We start from the raw sequence: 16,730 nt of genomic DNA, 5'->3' as shown, positions 1-16,730 counted from the left end.
GTTGAAAAAGTGGTGAAATAGTTTTTGTTTTTTGTAATTTTCAAGTTAACAACACAAAATTTTGCCTTGACAACAACCGAAACATTCGTTTTAAAATTTCAAAACATCATATTGGGACTCGCAATGTTTTGGTTTGATACAATAGTATTGCTAATATATATTGCAGTGTTATATAACAGACATAAAGTGGTGACATAGCCGAGTTGGAAGATGGATGAAAAAAGAATATTATATCGTGTAAGAGATGAACAGACTGTACGTTGTTAACCAACGACAAAAAACACTTGAAATTACCTTTTCATGGTGTTCCAGTAGTCTTAGTAATGTTTGGTTGTCCGGTGCAGGAGGTTGTTGTTCGTCTTCTTCTTCATTGTCAGGACCATCTTCATTGGCTAGAATAATTTATAAAAACTTTATTACAAATATCGAGTTCTTAGGTTTTCGCGATATATATTTGTTTTTTTTTGTCACGATTGACTGAGTCAACCGTGACCATGGAACCTGTAAAGGGCCCGAAACGTCGGTTTGTTTGAAAAAACAAATATACGCGATTTAAATCCGAAAAAATAGTTTCATTTATTACAAATGTTTCATAAAGACAAAAATTTTATTGAACTACTTGTGGTGATAGTGTTTTGGTAGTTGTGAAGGTACCTGGCTGATTAAAGAAACTTTCATAAGTTTCTCACAGTTAGTGCTACGGCAAAAAAGCCGTTTAACCCAATACAAAGATCCGCAACACGCACATAGATAAATTCGTAAGATGTGCTGGTTCGATCCGTAGGTCTGTTGGTATGAACGGTAGTCACGTCGAGGCAATAGATTCGAGTCCAATAGGATCGAAGGAATTTTTTTTTATGTTTGTTCGGTCTTTATATCAATATTAATTGATAAAATTAAATTTTATGTCATGCACTAGCGTTTTAATGGATACCTCAATTAACTCACCAATTAAAATATTTATAGTACAAAAGTCTTGTTACCTTCGCTAGACGCTTGGTTGGTACCACGACTGACGACACCGCTGCTGACTAAGTCTGAAGGAGAGCCTTCCTCGTTATTGATGTCTAGTGACGGGTCTTTATCTTTACTGCGACTGAAAAGACGTTAAATAATATCGACTAATTACAAATCGATGATTTTGGCTGTGCAAATCATTGTGACTTCGTTGGATCATTGGGTCGCCATTTTAAGTGTTCTGATGTTAGTGACAATCTATGATCTAGTACTTTTACAATAGTAAAACTAATGTAACTTATACGCTTTCCAATCAATTGTGAAAGAGTTAATTGTTCTGTAAATAATTTAATAATACTGATTATTACTAAATTATTTACAGTTCTTCTGCTGAATAGATCGTCTCGAAAGATTATTTAGTAATTCCTATGTATACATTTCATTATTACTTGGTAACTTGCTCGTGGTATGCCTCTAAATCCGACGGATCAACGCAGTCCGCTTCGCCCAAATTGTTGCCAGCTGTTCGCCACTGCTGGTACACTTTGTAATACTCTTTGCTGTCCAGGCTCTGTGCGACTTTGTATTTTAATTGTTTCTGGAAAGTGAACAAGTTTCAACCAATCGAAACCAATTTCATACTAAATAAATAAACACGGTGTGCAAACTGTGTGTAATTTACGAGGAGTTGAAAATAAAGGCAAACTTTTTATTTGTAAATGACATTTACACAAAGCCAGAAAAGTTTTTAAAATTTTTGTAACCATGGAATAATGAACTTTAACGTGTAAAGTATAAACTGGATAAAAGTTAAAAAACAGTAGAGCATCTCGCGCAATCTCGGGAAGTTACTAATATGTACAATTTCCAAAAATTTGTTCTTATACCTTTCCGTGGTAATGCAAATTGAGTATCACGAATTGTATTTTTAACGCTTTATTTTATATGCCACTTATAATCAATATGACTTACATTTTCAGGATTTTCTAACTCTGGTCTGTACGGATAATGCAAATAAAACATGTGATTCCGTCGCAGCATTTTTCTCATTCTACAAGGTCCCTCAGTGGAATCCAAAGCCCATTTATCAAGATGCGACCCCCTTGGGGGGCCCCAGAGGCCTCGCTCCCGTGTGAGTTCACGCCATGCTCCGGCCCATTCGGCTTGAACGTAACGTGTCGTGTGTAAGGTTGTGTTAGTTGCCGTTTGTAATTGTACGCACCATGCTTGTCTGGGGAAGATGATAATAATTATGTGGATTAACTCTTAGGAGGTGCTTTGGCATTTAATGATAAAACAAAAAACGTAATAATTGATTAATGAAAAGAACAAGCAAAGAAAGCTTTATTCTCGCTCTAAGTATTATGTCGACTTAAGCTTGTATAATAATATTTTGATCTCAGAGCATGTACATACGTACACGTAACAAACTATAACTCATATGTTTTCATATATACATACCTAACTAACTGCACATGATCCTGCATGTAAGCTAGTGCGTGCTCTCTGGGAACGTGTGGCCTTTGTTTAGCAGAGTCTTCTTTCTTCACTTTAGTCCTTGACGCCAGTCGTGTCAGTCCTCCGGTGACTTTTTGAATTTTTGACTGAATTTGGTTGTGTAGCTCCCATGGTACGCGGTATGCAGCCTGTGAAGAAACAAGAAAGTAAATAAAAATTGGATTCAATATCGCACCTGCAGCCCTGTATCTATTTCTAATATTTGCATCGATAACTCGTATAAAAGAACATATACCGCATCTGTACATATTTGATAAAACATGTATAGGGACATTATAATGTTTTCAATCCATATTATTGAAACGTTTGTACCTACTATTTACGAGCGTTTACACGATGTTACGCTTGAAGCATAATTAATTTTCAATTATTTTTAGTGTTGAGACAAATAGTATATTCGGTTAGGATTCGGCTGTACGTACGTAACGCACGTACGATGATTCACATTGTGTCCGAGTCATCCGAGCCTCCGACGTGCCGCACGATCTTAAATTAGACTAAGTCAGTCAGTAGGACGCGGTTTACGTTCGAATACGAACGTAGTGTTATATCATATTATAAAGCACTGGGTAATTTATTTACTCTCTTAATTTTTCTCACTCACTCACTTAATTTTTCATCATCCATTTAAAAAAAAGAAGAACGTAGTCACCCTCTTTAATGTCGCACACTCAGACGGGGCGGGCCGAGCCGCATCCGAGGTTCGGACGAGCTCGGAAGCAGCTCGGGCGTGACTCGTCCGTGTTTTGGTCGCGACACGTTGTAATGCGAATCACTTCATATAAAATGTAAATCTCTCGCGCCCGGCACGGTCTAATGGTAAAGATAGCGTACCTGCTCTCTGATAGACCAGCTGTCACTACGCTTCACCAATCGCGTTAATTCTTGACTAGTTTTCATTTGATTAATGATTAGTTGTTACCTTTTGATCTCTTTAAAAAATCACTTAATTAGGTCACAATTCCTTTGATTTTTTTAGATGAAAAAGAGAAGAATTGCGCTTTTACGAAGTTACAATGTTAGTTAATAAAAATTACGTTTTACATTACATTTTTTTATTTTTCCACTGTTTTTAGGTACACGGTATCTGATGAATAGTTATTCAATATTCGACCAAATTACAAAAATAGTCCGAATAAGTCGCGTACCGAATAGTAACCTTTTTCGTAACTGGCTATGGAAAGAACAAATCTGCATCCGTTTCGTAACTGGAGTTTTGAATATGAATTAAATATTCCTTTTTAATAACTGGTTACAAAACAGTGAAGGAAAAATCTTCTTTTGTAACTAGTTATGAAAAACAGTTACGTAGATGGACTAAAGGGAATATTCGATACAATTCTTAATTGTTATTTAATACATACCTTTCTCTCAGTGTCAATATAATTAATCCATAGCTTATGTGCACTCTCGTTAAGCTGCTCTCTTACTGCAGCTAAATCTGGGGCGCGCGCATTTCCTACTGGCTGTAGTAGCGTGATCTTAAACACCTCTTCTATTGCTGGTTTCTTGCACGCATAAAGTTCCTCCCATACACGTCTTGCTGCCCCCGCCATTAGGTTGCGCCCTACAAATAAGCGTTAAGAACTGAAAAAGACTGGAGTAGAGATACCATAAGAAAAGAGATATATCTAGTTCTTAGGTTTTCGCAATTGTGAATGAAGCTACTTTTTCGGGCCTAAATCTCATATCTCATATATTTGTTTTTTTTTTTTTCAAAGAAACCAACGTGTGGGTCCTTTACAGGCCAACTGTGACTATGAGATCTGTAAAGAATCCGAACCGTTGGTGTGTTAAAAAAATTCGATTTTTGGTTTTATTTATAAAGACAATTTGAATCACTTATCGGAATAGTGGCTTTATCTAGCTCTATTTCGTAAGAGATTACGTTCTCCCTATTCATATTGCCACTCGCACATAGGGTGGCTATTGTTATTTAGGAATATTATTACACATTTATGATCATCACATAAATACATAATATAGTTAGACTCGTCATTATTTTGGTCAATCCAAGACATACCTTGGTGCGAAGTAAGTTTGTCGTCTCTAGATTCAAGGTCGCCGCTAGGATTCACATGCCATGTAGTTCGCATGTGCGAATCCAACGCGATCTTCATGTTGGCACTGAGTTGCAGCAGACAGTATGTTAAACATCCAATGAATTCGAGTTCGTGGTTGCCTGCTCCGAATATAAGAAGTCTGAAATTACGTGAAATTGTTTGTAAGAAGTCGATAAACATTTGAAGGCGAACGGGGTACTTGTGTGTAAAAGGACAAGGATTAAGGAGCTAAGGATTTTTAGGTAAAATGTCAAGTACTGAGTACAAAGACGACGGCAATGGGAAGAAATTTTTAGGCATCCGATTAATGGTACACATTCATAGACGTATGTTTTTGGAGCTAGATGGTAAAACGATGATAGTGACGTTGTTTTTATCTTTCTAGCAAATGAAATGAGTGAAATACAGAGTAGAATAAAACGCTTTGGATAAAAAACAGCTACACATTTACCTATTAGTCGTAAGTTTGTGTAGTGCCTCAAGCACTGACATTTGGTCCGCTATGGAGTCTGTCGATCGTGACAGTAGGTACAGAATCGTTCTGTTCAAACAATGGTGCAATCCCTCCAATGATATGACTGAAGACTTCTTTTTTGCTTGTGTTACCAGTTTAACTATGAAATCGAATACCTGAAAGATATGCAACAATTCTTTTCGTTTGTAATCGGCTACATAAATTAACTAATTGATCAGAAGGACAGCAAAAATGCTCCAACCTTGTTTCTGAGTCAATCAGCAAAAATACTCTTACCTTATTTCTGAGTCAATCAAACTCATGAAAATCAACTTCGAAAGACAACCTTGGTGGCTCAACTGTTTACACTATGGGCACTGGATGACGAGATTCTGGGTTCGATTCCCGGTAAAAGCAATTTTGGAAACCAACTTTTGTAATTGCTTCTAGTCCGAGTGTTCTGGGTAGTGCCCGGGAGTGAATTCCGTTGCTCTGGTTTTCATTGTACAGGGAAGTTCCTAGTTTGACGTCAGGGTGTGGTTGTTTCGCATATTATTATTACAGAACCAGTCGTTTTCTTTCATTTTTATCTTTATATTTTTTATTTACGACGAAAATCTAGTCTATTTATACGCTTAGTTCACCACATACACATCGAAAACAGCTCAAAATAATGTTATTACTTACCTCATGAGGATCTCTTGAAAGCTGTCCTTGCCATAATTTGTCAACAAGCCTGGCAGCTAAATAACAAACGTTCGATATGTTCGGCTCCGTTCCAAACAATTCTGTATTCGATAAGTTTTCCATCATAGTCGTAAGTACTTCGGTTTGGTACTCAATCTGTTGTTGACTAGTCGAGTTTGCAGGCGACGCATCCAAAACTAAGTCGATTACCTGATGACAAATTTGTTCATTCATTTATCGGCCCTCATTACACACTAACGAGACGTTAAAACTAATCAATTTTTATAACATAGAAAATAAAGAGCTAAATCGAACGATGTAAATAGCTATTTTCTTTCAAAATTGTAATTTAAGTCCATTCGTGCTAAAGGAGACAATATGGATTTTACGATACAATTGTTGACAAATAATATTTAAGAAACTTGCTGTGAAAGACATTTAAATTTGAAGAACAATAATTACATTATTAAATACTTTGTGAATATAAATAAATAAATGGGTAATTTGTAGGTTAGTTTTCTCTACCTAATTTCGGTGGTAATGTTAATTAATTAAATATGAAGTATTACTTAATATTTGAGTTTTGTATCCTGAAATATTATTAAATACTTAAATAATAAAAAATGCCACCGAAATCTAGCTGGAAAATTACCCAAATACTGAAATTGGAAAAAGTGTCAAAGTACAATGACACCATTAAATATAATATAGAAATACAAATACTATATTAACTTTACTGTGTAAAAATACTAACAGATGATAAGCGAATTGTACTGTTGTACAGCCAAACCGAAGGTTTATGGTATATACATTGTAGAGTGAAAATGCTTTACATTTTCAATACATCTATGAAAAATAGAGACAATAGCAGACACGAGAAGCAAATATAAACAATAAAACTATATAGCGACATACTAGTGAATGCAATGCATGAAAAGTAAAATGCATGTTGTATTAAGAAATTATTTCAAATGAATTTGCACAGGTGCTCGAATTAGAAAATTAAAACAAGCAAATGGTAATACGATATAGTTGTAAGTTTGATCATACACGTGTTAATTTGCCAAATTTCAGTGTGTTATTGACGAATGCAAATAAAAATTAAAATCCGCATATTTACGCAATAAAAATAAGATCGTGGGGCCGAGCACGGGTTACAGGGCGTACAAAACATGGTCGGCGGCACCGTGTCCGCGTGTGCACCGCTCTAGAAACAATCCAGGGCTTTCATTGTCACTGCTTTAGTATGTTGTAACATACCTTGTTAGCGTTGGTTTTACGCCACTTTTAATCGCGCCATGATTTCCGTCGTATTGAAATTTCTTTGTGGCAAATGTTCAATGAAAACAAATGAGCGTCCTAATAAAAGTAGTTCGTCGTCTTTCAATATTAACACGCCTTTACACTTTTGAAAAAGTATTTAAAGGTAAAGTTCCAAAAATAAATTATAATATATTTTTTAAAATTATTAATATTTTTTATTTAATGACACAACCTATAAGCCTTTCGTCTTTACACTTACTTCTCGTTTCAAACACACAGTAAGATTACGAGATAGTGTTTAGGTAACATAAGTCATTATTTTACAAATATGTTCCACAAGTGTCACAAGAGAACTATTTTTACAGCTTAATGTTGACAAAAAATCACGTAGCGTATACTACGTTAATGGTATTCATTTTGCTCAATGTTTAGCAAAATGCAGTTCAAGCACTTCAAACAGTTTTTGTAAATCATTTAAAATAAGACGAATATTTCAAAGAAAATTTCAATTGCCAAACCATTCGTTCCGAACATATGACAAGTAGGAACAAAATTTGTACTAAATTTGGTGGAGATTTGATTCCTTTTTATTCCAAATCAAAAGGTTAAGATCCTGCAGTTAACGATTACAATATATAAAATAAATTAAGTATAGTCAAGTAGTCAGAATCGGCACTTTGTTTACTTCTATTGCAATTCAATGAATGTTAAATTAGCATCGCACGTACCTTAAATCACAACATCGAAATACGAAACCACTATAGAGTGGCGTTAGGAATCATAACTAAATAGGCAACTATATTTGTTTAATTCTTGCTAACTTTCTTACTTCACTTCCCTAACCTTATGTTAACCTTAAAAAGGTCTTAGAGGTCATACAATACTAGAGGACTACTGAATGTCAAATGACTACTACTAAGAAAAAATACATGCACAAAACTATTATCATAAAAAGTTAAGATTCCTCGCATCTCACGCGCCAATACAACATCTAACTTAATGATAAATATCTGCACTCACCGGCGTCGCCTTTCCAGAGAAGCTGAGTGTCATGGAGTCTAAAACAATGACTCGTAAGAAGTCCATAACACCTTGCCTGACAGGGTGTTGAGTGAGGGTGGCCGCACTGTTAACTAAGACCACTTCCTTTTCAGACCCAGGTGTAGACGCGCCTGAACTATCGCCGCTTTCACATATAGCTGTTTGACAATATAAACCATTATAAAGGATATTCAAAATATCGTAACATTGCCGCGCTTACAACAAGCACGCAACTAATAACGGAACTATACTATGTAAGTAAACCGGCACCGCTAAACGTCAGGTTAAAAATGTATGCTTCTTTTAAAAGTTAACTGATAAAAGTAGAGTTTTGGTCAGTAAGCGTAGTTAACGCAGGTTGCAAGTTCAATGCAGTAGCGCTCCTTGTGAAAGAGTTTGTCCAGGGTAGTACTGCCGCCAGCAGTAATGTTAGCATTACTGTGTTCCGGTTTTGAAGTGTAAAGGCCCATTTAGATGGAGAGAGTTTCTCGCACGCTTCGTGACGAAAACTCGTAGGCGATTATCGTAAGCAATAATCGCCATAAGATTATCGTATCATAATGTTTACATTCAGGCAAGAACTAAAATCTCGCCTACGATTATGTCCCACGAGATTCGCAAGCAACTTAATCGCCTCCTCGACTGTTTACACGGAGAAATATGTAGTAATGAGATTCTTGCTTACGAGTTTTCGACTTGTCTAAACACGATCTCGTATAACATTTTTTCAAGTTCATACGATAATTGTACAAATCAGTTCGAACCGTTTTGAGTGCGAGAATTGCCATTCGAGTTCAGTGATTACTGCGGTATGATTATGGATATATCAAAATGATGCAAAAACCATTCAAATTCGAAACTGCTGATAATATTAAGTTCATTGCACTGTATAGAAATATAATTTTGATTTATCATTTTTTTTTAATTTTTCAAGTTGGTTGCCATATTCGTTACGAGAGCACCCTAAATACTATATTGCCCACGCTATATTCGACCACAGAGGCACTCACTCACTCACCGTTATTTGAAATTTTTTTTTTCGCCCTCGTTCCATTAATTCTTGTCTTAGAAAAGCAGTGATAATCAAAACACCCTCGCGCACTGCACTCGTGGTAGAAACGGCTGGCACAGAAACTCGAAATACGATTTTTGCTTTCGAGTTCTGTTTACACGGAGACGTTCAATATTGAAAGGCGAGGAGATTATCGCTCACGTGGACGGTCGATAATCGCGAATGTTTAGACGAGGAAAGTTTTTTTATATTCTTTCGATAATCGCATCTTCGAGACAAGAAACTCTCTCCATCTAAATGGGCCTTAAGGGTGCAGGTGAAATTACAGAGATATGGAACTTGTCAACTCCGTCTCTGGTGACGGGCGCAGTGGCACTACCCCTCAGAACTTTGCGATTTAAAGCTCTTAGTGGCACTGCTACTGTTATGGATGTTATGGTACAGGCGTGTAGCTTACCATCAGGCGCACGACTTGTTCGTCCCGTCCCGTCACTTGATATTATATATAAAAATGCCAGTACGTCTATACTTTTGTTACATGATTCTTTGAATCATATTTCTAGCGGGAAACGACACAGGAGAACACATTATAGTGCAGGAGCACACTATCTTGGCAAATCTACCCTCTGGACATAATTTTAAAGATCGACGTTGAACTTCTTAAATTAACTCTGTGCGGAAATTGGCCCGAGTTGGTACACAAGACAATCCTTTCAAGTAGGGATTCATTAAAAATTCATTTTATTCATTCATTGTCTCGCCCAGTATGCGCTGACACGCAGAAGAGCAGGGAATGGCCTGTACCAAGCTGATGAAAATTTACAATCAACTTGCTATCGAAAAGATAGGGCAAGGAGAGCCTATCTACTCATTAATATATATAACTTTGGTTGTACTTAAAAGATCCTTAGATAATAATTAATTCAGTTAAAACGCAATGTATACCAAATTTATAAAAGTTAACCACCAACATCCATCACTTCGTTTCAATTACGTGTGAGAAAATTGTTAATAAAGTTTTAAATGTACTTACGCATGTGAATATCATCGCTGGTGTTAGGCGGGAAAAGCGTAGACGCGAGCGCAGTCAATACCTCTGCGGTCATCATTATAGTTACGAAATCCGGTAGAGTATTGTACAGGGAGAACAAAACCTGGAGAATACAATACAGTTTTAGAAAATAATTAATTAATCAAATTCTTACTTTTATTAGAAGTTAATAAATATTATTCCACAATCAGTAAAAAGCATATTAATCATTCACTATCATAATTATTGTGTAAAGATTCTTAAGACGTATTTATTGTATAGAAAATAGTAAATAAGAGAAAATATACACATTTGATGACTTTCTAGAATAGCGGCCTATAAAAAAACATTATTTCCAAGTATACCGTATACCGATCCTATGTCGACTCGTGATTACTTTGACCAATGGAAAGCTCTTACTCGTAATAAAATGTGATATATTCTGAATATAGTTGTGTAATAACAAAAATAATTATAGTATTTCGCAATGTCTCTCGACATTCGAATACAAACTGCAGTGTTCAGTAATTATTAGATAGATAATCTATAATTAGAATCCAAAACTACGTAGTTTATTGATTTTCACGTGAATTATATAGAGCTATAAAACTATTTCCATTTTTATAATAACATTTACCCCATAACAATATACCAAGAAAATTAGCAAAAATATAACCAAAATGAAGAGTAGTAGCTACACTGTATACTTCCAAATCGGTTGAGTGCACCAAGTGCTGATAGAAGTCCGACGACAGCCGAAACATGAAGACTGCCGCGAGATAGTTGTACTGTATTTTGTTGAGCAGCTATTCACGAAAGCAGCGACGTGTCAACGATTGCATTAGTAACATGTTGGAGTATAAAGCTAGCAACTACCTGTATAATAGCAACGGCATGATCGTTCAACCATTCTGGTAGAGTCCCAGCCTCAGCATGGATCAAACTTCTAACTGCTCCTAATAAAATAACCACAGCTTCAGGGCATAGGGTGATTCTTGCCGCGAGAGCGGCGGATGATTGCCTCGATGGAGCCGCGGCGCCCCATGCAGTCGCCCATACTCTTTCAACTGAAACCACTTTCTCCGCACCTACGTTCCGCATTGGTTGGCCTAATGTTAGTCCGAATAAGAGATAGTATAACTCGGGTATCTGCACGTGTGAGAGAACAAGCCTGTAAAGAAATGAATACAGTACGTATACTGATATATATATATATAATATAAATACTAGACAAAATCACATACTTTGCTCTGATTCCAATGTAAGTAACTAAAGCACTTGTGTCATGGAAACTGGAAACAACGACAGCACCACAAACACCCAGACCCGAGACAATATACAAAAGTTAGTTTTCTACATTGACCCGCTTTTGATCGACGCCGGGTCCGTCCACAGTTCGCAGAGATAGCGATACCATGACAACCACTATGTATTAAATTATGTACTTTATAGCAAAATATGTGGTTAAGGTTTTTTATCGTATTTAGTTGTATTTAGCGACTCCTTACAATGATTTAACGACATCATTATGTTCAATAATACCCATGCCGTAGCTATTAAACTAGCAGAGTCATTATGCGATTGGTCTAATTCGATTACCATATTACGGTAAGATGCTTCGTGACACAGCAACAATGAAATGTTTTTAAAATATTTTTAATACGCTTCAAAAGAGTTGAAGACACCGACATGTACATGGTGGGTGTCTTCAACTCTCATCCGGTACGTCACTAATGGAGTACTTGTACAAAGTTAAATGCAGCCTTTAGAATCGCAACATGACAAAATACTTAAATTCCTATATAGTAACATTATGTACATAAGAATATCACAATCATAAGTAAAAAAGCCATATTATATTATAATTTTGTTTATGTAAATATTGATTATAATCAATCATAACTAAGGATTGCTGCTTGATAAAAAAAACCTTAAATTCTTTGATTCAGTGTTCTGAATACGAATAACAGACAAAAGAACTCTACAATGGTGTCATTGTCAAAGTTAAGGTAACTACCTGGTTAAATATTATATCTTCGAATGAAGCGAATGAGCTTCAAGAAGTTCGTTTGATCATCTATTACATATTATTTTTTTATTTCGTTGCAGTCCAAGTGAAGTCTGCTGTCATTTGAGTTTGTTTTGATGAATTTATGTAAAAATTGCCTAGTATGTTTCTTACCAAGCCAATAAATTGAATCCCGAAGTGTGCAATAGCGACGTGTGCAAATGCGATTGCGATTGAACCGCCGAAGTCAGTACTACGCCTGCTTGTTGTTGAGCAGCGACCATTTCCGTGTGTCGTAACCAGCCTCCGTTACCAAGGCCTTCACGAAACCTGCGAAGTATTATCTTATTAGATGGACCATATTTTCAAACGTAAGTATGAGTAATATTAAATCAAATGGCTTCAAAATTCGCCCATTATCATAGGCGATTATCATAACAAATTTTGTATGGATACACGTACGTGGACTACGGTACTTTGCACGAATGTTAAGTAGGTATATTAACACGAACACGGTAAATCACACTCGCGTAGTGATTTTTGCATACAATATAATATATAAATGTATTTTCAAGATGCTTACAAAAATACAGAAGTGACATACGGCAACTTCGATAATAAAGTGACATAATTCCAAAAGTAATTTGTTTTAGGGTAATTTATTATAAGTAAGTAGGTATTTAATATAATGTAATTTGTTTTACTGACTGAATTTATTTAAAAATGTGCGACATAAAAGTGACACGTAGCTTTCTTAGGCTTTCGCTATTAAAAAAATAACATTTTTTCGGATATAAATAGAGTCAGTCATGTTCGTGGGAACTATAAAGGTTTCGAAACGTTGATATGTTTGTAAAATTACGTGGTAGTTACGCGATTTAAATAGCAAGAATGTTTTATTTCCAATGTAGACAGATAGATAAAACGTTTATTCACCATAAATACAAGCAGAAACAAACATTTACAAATGACACAAAAGCACATACAATATTGACAACACACGTTTGTAGAGAAAACTAAAATTTTATACTGATCATTCCTATTTGCCACAGTATGTGCTGATCCTGACAGTAAAAATACTGTAGACCGTGAAAAGTCAAACAGCGCTGGTTTTCTGTCAGTACTATATGGTGAGCGATCGTAATAACGAAGTAAAGTACATCATCACCCCACATGGAAGAATGGCATAAGTCAAGTTAGGTCAAAAATGTTTATTGTTGCATTAAACACAGAAAAATATAACCCACACCCTCTCCAACTCTTGTAATAATTCTCCTATTTTAGTGTATAGATTTACAAGAATTGGAGAGGATGTGGGTTATATTTTTCTGTATCTAATGGAACAATAAACAGTTTTGACGTAACTCCATTTATGCCATTCTTCCATGAGGCGTGCTTTCATTAAAAAATGTTATATTTGGCACAAGCCAAATGTTACGAAATAATAAGTTACATTTTGAATTTCGTCACTTTGAGTTTATTATTGAGTGTGCGATAATTACCTTTGCATAATAGCTGATTGCTGCCCCTGTCCTGAGCATAGGATGACCAGCATCCTCATAGCCCAAAGAACGGTAGTTGGATGCACATTTTCCTGCATAAAGCTAAGTATCCAATCAAGGCCAAGTACTCGAGATATCTCCTCGCATACTATCGTGTTTACTAAATTCCTTGGAGTAAAAAGTAGCCCGTGTAACACGTTGAAGCATTTGTTGCGAAGTATTATGTGTTCACCTTCACATTCCTTCTCGCAGTCGCTCTCTTTAAGGTTTATACCTTTCTCTGTTTGCGATGGTAAAGGCAGAGTAAATGCCATGAATTGTCCCAAGCAAAGAAGATCGCTTGGTCGTGGCTGTCCGCCTAGTAGCGCGGCCAATAATTGGATTAGGACATTCTTTGTGCTAACGACTTTAACGTCATTGATTATGTAGAGAAGCTTTGGGACAAGTTGCAATTCTCTCATTGTGCGAAGATTGTGCGTTCTATGTGCTGTTTCTGTAGCAAGTTCTAGTAAATGTTCGAGTAGGGACTTTATAAGGCCACTAGGGGCACCGAGCCACACTTCCAATTCGCAAATTAGGTCCTGGAAAAGAGAGTGCCAGTCAAGGACGGCTTTCTGTGCCGTCGATAATAGGTTGTAGATATCAAAAAAAAGCATAAATAAATAAACATAATATAAAAGAAAATAAATGTGAAGCATAACAATTACATGAGAATATCAAAAATTAATAAGAAAATAGAAACTGCTAACAGATTATAGTAAAGAATTTAAATGTCACCAAAATTTTCATATAAAATGAAAGTAAATGGTAAGACTGTTACGATGCCAACATTATACATATAAAAAAGTAGGTAAACAAATTGAAATTGGATAATAATTTCCAATGAAAACAATTCGTAAAACTTACTTGAAAAGCAGTCAAATTAGGTATCGAAGAAGTTTCCTTCTGGCTATCAACAGTGCCAACCAATCCAAATATCAAGTGTAAAATATGAGAGTTCAATAATTGTTTCTTTCTCTTCAGCAACATAGCGAGGGTTTGGTATCCTTTTCGGCGATCCATTTCAGCCTGTGCCGCTTTGTTCGACCGTACTACACAGACAAGGGCCTTCACGCCCGCGTAAAGACATTCCACGTCTTGAGCCATCGCAATTAAACCTAATAATACTGAACAACCGCCTACTGTATCGATCTGGAACATAAAAAAGCTTATAGAATTATCTTATTAATCACGCAATTTACTAATCCAATCGCTTCTTGAAAATAAATGTAACCTTGCCATAGAATGTAAAAATTAAGATACGTTAAACCTTAGCTTTATGCGAATCTCGGTATTTATGTATTTACGGTTATTTATGACAAAAATACACCAGAATTTACAGAATAGCCGAATATCCGACAAATACACAAAAACTCACCATAATAGCAGCAGGTTTTGGGCAAAACACTCTCACGCCCAAATATCCAACCACCGTTCCACCTAGGCACCTCGCCGGGCCCATAAGGTGTCCTGCAGAATTATGTAATATCCTTATTGGCGTCGCATTTTCATGAGACGACATACCCAGCTGTTTTGCAATCGCTTTATTGTCGTTCTTGCTATACACTTTGCGTATCTTTGCCAATGTTAATTGAGACATGGCTCGGGCGTTTATGCCGAAAACAACCTTCTCTTCGGCGACTAGAGGGGTCAACGGTTCCTGGTTCTGTCCGGGCGGTAAAGGCGCTTGAAGTGTACCAACGTAGTGAGGACCTAGCTGGTAGATAACAGATACTGTTTGTGCTGGGAGTACCTGCAAGGAAAAGTATTACATAAGTATTGTCAAGTGTGTGTCACAGCACCAAAATTTAAATGAAATTATGCTTCATTGTAATTTTATTAAAAGTCACTTCTTAAAATTAAACTCACAGGGACCGGATAGCATAAGAAGGGTTATTACATTAACTAGAGGACACCAGTAGCTGTTAAATATTCAAGAGAATCCAGTAAAATAGCCATTTGGTCGTTACATTACAAACCCAAATCACTAGCATTAAAACTGTACTGTACATCAGAGATGTACTGCCACTTTACTTATTTCTGCTGCCAAGCAGTAATGTCATTAGTACTGCGTTTCGGTTTTGAATGGCAAGGGTGCTCGTGATATTACATGCACATAGGACTTGCTTTGTTTGAATAGCACTGCAACTGTTATGGATAGGCCTATCGCTTACCAGCAGGTTATTTGACCTATCACATATCATAAAAAAAACATTTAAATGGGTAGTTAACAATATGTAGTACATTTTGTCAACTACATACATTGACTTACAAATAAATGGACGTCGGGTCCGCGCTAAAAAGTGTCTGAACTTACAGGGCGTTAAAATCGTATACAGAGCGTCAATCACGCTTTAGTCTTCGTTTGTTCGACTGACAGCGCGTTTGTCAATGATGCCATATTGTGCAGTAAAACCTAGTAAAAATTACTCAACTAAAGTGAAATGGATGATAATATCATATTTTCAGTAAGTACTACATTGTGTTATCATAGTTATCATTTAAAAGTGTTATTTTATGCACTAGTATATATAGTATTTAATATATATTTCAATTAATCTTAAATATAACTTACAAAAGCAATCAAAATAATCAAATAGCTAACTGTCTCTTTCCGACTCATTGCTTGCATAAGAGACTGAACGAGACCCATCACGTCAATTTCAATTGTTTGAAACACAAGCGTTTGAAATATTTAGAACAAAAAATTCATAGAGTCGCTTTGATGCTAATGTTATTATTAAAAAAAAATACATATTAGTACTACTTTCAAATATTGTTGTACTTTACGTTGTTACGTTGTTACGAATCAGAAGACCGAAAATACATTTGGCCGAAATAACGTTTGCATGAATTTCTATAATCCCGAAAGTATTTTTTTAGGTTTTTCGGGAGAAATATGTGTATGGCCTACATTTATTTCTTTGTAGTTGTCTATATGTGAGTCCATGGCACCCGCGATACAGGGTTTCCCTAACGCGGGGCAATGTTGAGTGTGTGCGTTATTATAATTATTATTATTAATTAGTACCTAAGTGTTTATTTTGGAAAGCACTTCTCTTGCGCAATCAATATCGCGCAATTTAATTTTGTAATTATCTCACAACGGCAAATACCCTACTACCGTAATAGCCGTACTTTTCATGCACAAGAAAT

The 16,730-nt window shown here is 36.0% G+C and overlaps 1 protein-coding gene across 3 annotated transcripts in view; it reads right to left on the bottom strand.

Annotated features, from left to right (window-relative positions):
- Positions 1–16,730, bottom strand: part of LOC113226774 (WD repeat and FYVE domain-containing protein 3) — a 67,785-nt gene that overhangs the window by 30,025 nt on the left and 21,030 nt on the right. The window contains exons 12-28 of one of the 3 annotated variants that reach the window (XM_026459510.1): positions 14,953–15,327; positions 14,442–14,726; positions 13,536–14,149; positions 12,208–12,363; positions 10,902–11,196; positions 10,029–10,149; positions 7,963–8,141; positions 6,800–6,886; positions 5,680–5,889; positions 4,990–5,168; positions 4,499–4,677; positions 3,840–4,042; positions 2,419–2,603; positions 1,930–2,188; positions 1,407–1,555; positions 984–1,096; positions 295–392 (exon numbers count right to left, since the gene is read on the bottom strand). In XM_026459510.1, coding sequence (XP_026315295.1) covers positions 295–392; positions 984–1,096; positions 1,407–1,555; positions 1,930–2,188; positions 2,419–2,603; positions 3,840–4,042; positions 4,499–4,677; positions 4,990–5,168; positions 5,680–5,889; positions 6,800–6,886; positions 7,963–8,141; positions 10,029–10,149; positions 10,902–11,196; positions 12,208–12,363; positions 13,536–14,149; positions 14,442–14,726; positions 14,953–15,327 — 3,687 coding nt within the window. The remainder of the gene's footprint in view (positions 1–294; positions 393–983; positions 1,097–1,406; positions 1,556–1,929; positions 2,189–2,418; positions 2,604–3,839; positions 4,043–4,498; positions 4,678–4,989; positions 5,169–5,679; positions 5,890–6,799; positions 6,887–7,962; positions 8,142–10,028; positions 10,150–10,901; positions 11,197–12,207; positions 12,364–13,535; positions 14,150–14,441; positions 14,727–14,952; positions 15,328–16,730) is intronic. The other 2 variants (XM_026459512.1, XM_026459511.1) reach the window with 2 other exon arrangements.

Source organism: Hyposmocoma kahamanoa, unplaced genomic scaffold, assembly GCF_003589595.1.
Source record: "Hyposmocoma kahamanoa isolate Upper Pololo Valley unplaced genomic scaffold, ASM358959v1 202, whole genome shotgun sequence".
NCBI lineage: Eukaryota > Metazoa > Arthropoda > Insecta > Lepidoptera > Cosmopterigidae > Hyposmocoma > Hyposmocoma kahamanoa.
This window is presented reverse-complemented; position numbering and strand designations above follow the sequence as displayed.